This window comes from Protopterus annectens, chromosome 1.part1 (genome assembly GCF_019279795.1).
Source record: "Protopterus annectens isolate FY-2018-M chromosome 1.part1, PAN1.0, whole genome shotgun sequence".
Lineage (NCBI taxonomy): Eukaryota > Metazoa > Chordata > Ceratodontiformes > Protopteridae > Protopterus > Protopterus annectens.
In genome coordinates this window covers 857,067,628-857,075,731 of record NC_056726.1, presented here as the reverse complement: position 1 = coordinate 857,075,731, position 8,104 = coordinate 857,067,628, and the positions used below count along the sequence as shown (strand labels likewise).

The 8,104-nt window shown below is 38.6% G+C and overlaps 1 protein-coding gene across 16 annotated transcripts in view; it reads left to right on the top strand.

Annotated features, from left to right (window-relative positions):
* The window catches only part of LOC122807764 (CUGBP Elav-like family member 4), a 2,333,978-nt gene that overhangs the window by 1,941,594 nt on the left and 384,280 nt on the right, over window positions 1–8,104 (top strand). For 12 of the 16 annotated variants that reach the window (XM_044078787.1, XM_044078838.1, XM_044078847.1 and 9 more), the window contains exon 7: window positions 1,539–1,604. In XM_044078787.1, the coding sequence (XP_043934722.1) occupies window positions 1,539–1,604 (66 nt within the window). The remainder of the gene's footprint in view (window positions 1–1,538; window positions 1,605–8,104) is intronic. The other 4 variants (XM_044078856.1, XM_044078827.1, XM_044078911.1 and 1 more) reach the window with 1 other exon arrangement.

Below are 8,104 nucleotides of genomic sequence, written 5' to 3'. Positions count from 1 at the left end.
ATATGAACAATCAATATTTGACGCCTAGAGGAGCAGTAGGAGTTAACTGCAGAAGACGCCTGGAGGAGCACTCGGCTGTAATGGTTCATATTAGGGAATAAATGGAAAAAATAAATGCGTTAAAAGTTAATCTGTGCATATGGAAACTAATAAAACACTGGTTATGCAAAAAGATGATGCAGCAAATCAGATATGTGTTACTTGTTTGTCACAGTAGGAGCCACTTATCACATGCCAAAGTGTCGTTAAACTAAGGTACTTCTTTTTAGACTCTTATTGTTACACAGAAATGTGGTAAATGAGCTAAGGGTAATCATATATGCAAATGACAACAAGATATGCAACATAATTACTTCAATAAAAGATGAAAATTCTCTAGGATTATCTACAAAATATAAAAGCAGTGCAGCAATGTAAGTGTGTCATCATACGACTTAGCAAACGGAATGTACATCTTGATCACAAATAAATGGTCTGATTATACAAATGCAAATTATTATAGATCTAGATAAAATTCTAAACAGTGTTTTAAATAACTACAGTGCATTTGTAAAAATCAGAAATGTATACTCTATTGTCCATCTAGTTCTAAAGAGCATGACCGGTCACACTAGGCAGGTCACTGGACTGTTTTCCTCATTAAGCTGACTGATTACTGAGTAGGATGCTATATTCAGTAGACACAAGTCAACTAAACAAACTGAAAAAAATTGCTACAATTTCTATACAGAAAAAAAACATAAGACTGAGAAACTTGACATTTCTAAAGCTTAAGAAACTTTCTTTTTATTTTTTCTTACAGGCTTTTTAGGGGTAATCTCTGTCTCATCCATAAGACAAGGTTAGATCTGCTTCAGTTTGATAGTCTGTGTCTAGTACAATACTTGGAGAATTAATAGCAGAGTGTTTACCCTAATATCATAATTAAATATTATTAATAGAAAAATTAAATATTTGGCAGATATTTTACTATGTCTTCTTATAATATGGAATTAGCTTCTCCTTCAAATCAGAGTGATTTTGTCATTAACATCCTTCATTTGTAGTTTTGATGCATACATGGGAAATAGATAACTGCAATAAGAGGTCATCACTATTAAACATGTTGTGGTTGACTTGGCTGTAATCTAGAAAACTGCATCTATGAACAAACCTTTGAAACTCTTGTCATTCATTGCATTTTTCACATGATGCTTTTTGTCTGTGTTGTTTCCCTGATGTGATGGTCTGTGAATTGAACAAAATCCTAAGCAGCCAAATACTACAGGGACATATATACATCACATACCCTTATCTAACATAGTGATTCGCTGCATATCTAGAAATGTGCTAATCTATTTACCCATTGAATAGGATGAATAATGTAGTATAGTTTTTAACTGTGCCAAATTGTACTTCTAAGAAAAGCATCCATTTGTTTTTCCTTTATGTAAGCAAGAAAGTCATGAATCAATAATAAATGTTTTGGTTTTATAGTAGTGTAACGTGGTACAAAAGTATCCTCAGGGTAATCTTCTTTCTTTTGTTTTCCTACGCAGCACAGAGCCCAACTGCCGCTGATCCATTGCAGCAAGCCTACGCTGGAGTGCAACAATATGCAGGTCGTTAGTATTGACGCTTTCTCAAAGTAAACTATATAGAGTTCAATCAACAAGAATTGTGATAATTGTAACAGCTCTGATTACTGATTGAGTGTGGGGCTGGGTAACTTATGGGAACATTCTTAAACAACATTTGTCAGTCGTTATGTGGTTTTGTTTGGGGGATTTTGGTGCAACAACATTTATCTAAAGCACTGCATGAAGCTTTATTATTGTTGTTCTCTTGTTTTGTGACATTTATGGAATTAATATGTGGCCTGGAGGAAAGCAATGACTATGCATTGTCTGTTATATTCAACCCACATGCTAGTGATAGTCAGAGAAGAAACTGCAACTGTCTCAGTTTGTAATATGTTATATTATGTGGGAGGAAATGCAAGGGTTGTATTCCATTTCATGCATGGGGGGGGGGTGGAAGGCTTGTCTGCACAAAAAGGAATTGTGTAGATTCATGACAATTCAATGAAAATGGCTTACTGAGTCATGGTTCACTGAAAAGAGCTCCATGTAGGTATACCACATTCCATGTAGGCACACCACATACCATGTAGGTATACCACATCCCATGTAGGTACACCACATCCCATGTAGGTATACCACATCCCATGTAGGTACACCACATTCCATGAAGGTATCCCACATCCCATGTAGGTACACCACATTCCATGTAGGTGCACCACATTCCATGTAGGTATACCACATCCCATATAGGTACACCACATTCCATGAAGGTATCCCACATCCCATGTAGGTACACCACATTCCATGTAGGTGCACCACATTCCATGTAGGTACACCACATCCCATGTAGGTATACCACATCCCATATAGGTATACCACATTTCATGTAGGTACACCACATCCATTTTTATCTTCTGTAGTATTAGTAAGCATATGAAATTAATTCCTTCTGTAATCCATGATTCAGTAGGTAAAAATGAATGCAAGGACAAACAGCAGAAACAGGAAGCAATAAATAGAGGTGTAAAATAAAACATTCATGCACTGAACATACACATACATTTGTGCAGTGTTCATGTTCTTATACATGCATGAGGGCAGGCATGTCCAAACACTGACAAACACACACACACACACACACACACACACACACACACACACACACACACACACACACACACACACACACACACTCACACACACATACACACACACTATAAAACTCAATTTATTACTGAATGTCATAAATAGCCAGAAATATAGCATGTTCCATTAGGTAAGACATATACATATAAAAGTCTGCAAAATGGCTTACTCTATTGGAAATATACACTGTTCTTTTAAGGAGTCTATGTAACTACTGCAGCAAGATGTTCCATGGGGCATTGCAGCATGTCTTTCCATACACTGATGTAGCTGCAAAGCCTCAGAACATCAAAATACCTTCAAACAAGTAATGAAATGTTTGAAAATGTTTTTTTAAATAAAGAAATCTTTGAAGTGTTTTATAAATGACATAGGAATAGTAGATCAAGGAAGCACTAGATGCAGAATCAGACTTTTCCAGTGACTTCATATTAACATATGAATATTGAGATACTCATCAAAGTATGATGAGAGTATCAGGAAATGCTATGAAGCTGGTGCTTGTGTACACACAGTTCTCTTGTCTACAGCAGCCTGCTCCAGTTTTGTCATAAAGAGTTTTTAAAATGTATCATTTCTGACTTATTTTAAAATGCTCTGTTGTTGGTGTTACTTCAGTTTGACATATTGTACTTCTGCATGACCTCTTAAGAAACTGAAATGAAGAGGCAGGATATAGGGATGGGAGAGGGAGTACCTTCCAAACATGTGGAGGGGAGGGGGAGAAATGTTGCTTCACAGAGAGAGTGGTACGTAGATGATCTGTGGTTTGTAGACAGTTGGTGCAGAGTAAATCAAGCTGCTGCAGATGGGCAAACACAGTGAACTGCTGAGTTTGCTTTCTGCTTACATCCTATGGGTATGCATGCATATTTATATCTGTGTATATGCATGGTTTACCTTTACAAGGTCATAATTAAAATATGCGACCCGACAAATATCTCACTCACACAGTCTGAAATTGCACTTTCAAATGGTAAAAACAATGAAATTGCTGCACAATTAATTCTACATTACAGGAATGTCGAATGTTTTCAAAAGACCCCACATTTCCGAATGTCTCAAAACACCATCATGCAAGGGGGCAAGCCCCCCTGCACCCACCATGTGGGCAACTACGCCATGCACACCCCCTTACTTTAATATATTAGCTCCAAGATTGCACTAGAGTGAGGAAAGTGGTACATATTCTGATCCCCACTATGCTGAGATCTACACTTAGAATGCCAAATTCACATGAGCGAATGCACAATGGCATTTGCTCAATTGCGAATTCAGCAATTCATTGTTGTCTTTCTGAACTTTTGAAATCATCCTTTCACACATCTGCCATCACAGATGTGTGCTTCATCCATATGAAGGTAAACCATATATATATATATATATATATATATATATATATAGTAGCGTTGTCGCCTCACAGTTAGACGTTGCCCGTTCGATTCTCAGTTCGAGCGTTTTCTGTGTAGCGACATGCGTGAATGGGCATTCATTCATTGAAGGTTGTGCATTAGGCCTGGCAAGCCAGTACGTAAAAATCTACTGCCAATCATTACCGGACTGGAGTTCCGCTGTGGCGACCCTAACCGGGAAAAGCCGAAAGACACAAACAATATATAAATATATATATATATATATATATATATATATATATATATATATATATATGCTTATAAGTTGTTGATCAGCAAAAAGTCAGACTGATAGTGCTATGTGTAAGTGTTTGCAAAATGAGAATATAGCGTGTTTTGCAGCCAGGAGCCGAATGTAATTAATTATATGCTAAGCCTAGACTTCAGTTATGGCTGGAAAATTAGTTGCCTAACTCAGGGGTAAGTGGAATATTTAATTGGGCTTGCATCTCAGAGATACGCTGAGGATTAGCTTTGTCCAGTGGAATCATTTCCAGTTTGGAATGATTAATATTAAACATGGCAACTTTCTTACAAGATCTTACAAGATCTTTACTTTTTTGCCCATGGCTGGAGAGAAAGTTGCTAAATGTTTGAGGCTATGTTCTGGTCTCCCTCCTCATATCTGATCTGACACAACCAGATTGAAAAGACTAATAAATCTGCCTGCATTTTCAGAAAATGCATATGTCAGTAAAGTGTCACATAGACTGATGCACTGTTCTCTCCCTGTAGTCTTCTCTTTCTTTCTTTCCCCACATTCTCAGCTAAGACTTCCCTCAGCCTGACTTTCAAACCAACCTTTCAAAGGATATCCCTTTAATTCTACTAATATGACTTCTTTCTTGTTTACTCCACACTGTGTAACTGCTGGCTATTTCTGCTTTTATACATGAACCACTATCTATGATTCACATCTTAGTACCATCTTTTTGCAGCTTCTCACCTTATCCTGTTCTCCTCAAATACCACATCTCTGTTTGTTCCCAGATTTCAGTACTTCAATGCCACAACTATGTTTTACTACAGGTGGAAGTTAGTTTTGCCATTTATATTAGAATCTCTGCCATGTTATGACAGTTCCTTATAACATAGTCCCTACTAATGTACATAGCACTGATGACATTTTTGACAGTCTATAAATGATAAATGTAATGTGTGTACTGCTGCGGATAGCATTACTAGGAATGTATGTCATAAAATACAGAGCTCATAATATTAACCATCGACATACACTCATTGAAATCATACCTCTGAACCATACCAAATTCCTCGCTATTTACCGGTTTTGAGGGCAAAATAATGGGATGCCACAAATTCCCGAGTGGCCCCTTTAATTTCCGATTTTTTTTTTGTTTTTATTTTTATTTTGCAAAAAAGCATTACAACTTTAAATTTTTGGCTGACGTCACCACACATCAACAGCTTACAGGGGGCATGCGTGAATGACATCAGCTAAGCTACCTTAGAGTGTTATTTGGACTATGAACTGTTTGGAGGGAAATGGAATGTAGCAGCGCAGCAGTGCAATAAATACACAGCACCGGACTATATGCTGCAAGCTGGCACGTCAGGGGCCCATAAAGTATGTTTCGTCATCATCGCTGTGGTGTACTTCTACTGGTAAGAATAGTTTCTTTTTCACTCGTACATTTTATGTTGGACTTGGGATAGTGTTGAACTTGGGATTCGTAGTTTGTGATGTTTCAGTCAATAGTCCAAGCCGATTGTTTGCTTGGTTTTTGTAGTCCGGGTTTGTTAGTTAATGATCGTTAAGTTTCACGTGTGTTTATATTTTTTTAACTTATTGTGCCACATGGTTGTTATTTTTCAGTATGCATAAAACAGACATGCTTTTGGTAAATGTTATGCACTGCTGTCCAACGTTATGACTTTTCCAACTTTTTAAGCTTTTGTTTGGGATCTAGTGTGTATTGCAGTATGTAAATATATGCAGACCATCTCTATTAACTGCTGAAAAGCACAGACAACTCAAAGGAGTCTAATTACAGTAGAAGAGTTTAGTTTGCAGCAAGTTATCATTATAAACCTTCCCGAATTTGTCTCTTTGAAGGTGGGAATGGTGGGTAAGCTAAATGCAGATCCGGAAATGGCCTTAATAAGTATGTGCTTGAAGGGGTTAGGTGGGGGGTTCCAGACAAATGGGTTACTAGAAACGTCAACTGCGAAACTCGCAGACTAGCTGAAATGCATTATTTTATAACTATTCTGATGATTGACTTAATATGGCTTAGTGTTATTTGCTATAGAAGTGTTAAAAAGTTCTTCGCTGAATGTGTGGTGGACCTTTTCAATATTTCTCTCAACTGTCCAGATTTTCGCAGAATGTTAAGGGTTTTTTGCCTTATACTTTTGGTCTGCTCCTCATGTAATGTAACCAAGGATTGGCGTCAGTAGATGATGACAAACCTTTGAGTGTCAGGCTTCGTATTCTTCAGAAAATGCTTAGTAATCTTTGGACCATTTTCACCAATTATGTTTAGCTTGCCAATGCCATTTTCCCCAGTTATGTTTGACTTTCAGATTTCTTGTGATAACAGGTTGAGAGGTATGCTGAAAATGGAACTGTGGGAAGCAAGGACTTTTTATGAGTTAAAATTAGAAACAGTCCTCATAATAGTTTCATAGTTTCATAGTTTAGTACTAGGCTATCTGCCCTGGGGCATTTGTAAGCCTAGCCATAGTGATGTGGCTTTCGCCACCCCATGAAATGGTACAAAAATGCACAGAATAGATTTAGAATACTGTGCCTCTGTCTAGTAGTGACACAGTGAAGTTCCCCTTATATAATAGAATTAGTTTACTGTGCCCCTGTCTAGTAGTGACACAGATGCGACCCCTGGGGTAAACTTACGATCTCCCATCCACTCATCAAGATTTCTCTTGAAGAGAGTCAGTGAGGGGCTCTGCCTAACATGAACTGGGATCTTGTTCCAAAGCATGGGAAGCCTCTGGGTTATGAATCTATCCCTCCAGCATGTCCTATTCATACTTGTGCCGAGGTTTAAGTCTTTAGCTCTTGTGGTCCTGGTGGATTTGGATTTTTTGAGGTGGAGCATGTCCATCAGTTCCTGATTGGACATGGCCTTGTACGTCAGGCAGAGATCACCTCTGAGCAGGCAGTATGCTACTGAATAGAGCTGGAGTTTCTTTAGTCTGGCAGAATAAGACATATGTTGGAGACCCTTGATCCTCTTGGTGAGGTACTTTTGTGGTCTCTTCAGCTGTTGCAAATGCCGGGTGAGGTACATACCAAATGGGGCATTGTACTCAATCATGGGTCTGATGAGGAAGGAGTATAGGGGTACAATGACATCCTTGGATCTGGATGTGAATCCCTTCATGATAAGGTGTGCAAGGTAGAATGTTTTTCTAACCACTTTGGCAACGTGGGTGTCAAATGAGAGGTCACTGTCGATTTGGGTCCCTAGGTCTCTGATTACTTTTTCCATACTCAGTGGGTTGCTGTCTATGTGATAATTTGTGGGTACTTTGTTTTTCCCAAAGGGGATGACTATACATTTTTTGGCATTTAGTTTAAGGCCATGACTCCGGCACCAGTTGTCCGTTTCTGTGAGGCCTTTTTGTAGGATGTATGTGTCCGCTGGTGTATCGACTATGGTGCCTAGTTTGCAGTCATCTGCAAACTTTGTCAGCCACAACCCTCCCATGTTTGCTTTAACATCTGAGAAATAAATGCCAAACAAGAGGGGTCCCAGGACAGATCCCTGTGGGACACCACTTGTGACTGGCTTTGAGTCTGACATTGCTCCAGCGATTTTAATTTTATGGGTTCTGTCCTTTAGCCAGTTTGCAACCCATCTAGTGATATAAGGGTTTACGTTTAAGCTGTTGAGCTTATCTATGATGCCTGAGTGGGGTATTGTGTCGAAGGCCTTAGCCAAGTCCAGGTAGGCTGTATGGACTGCTTTGCCCTCACCAATGGCTCTAGTGACTGTTTTG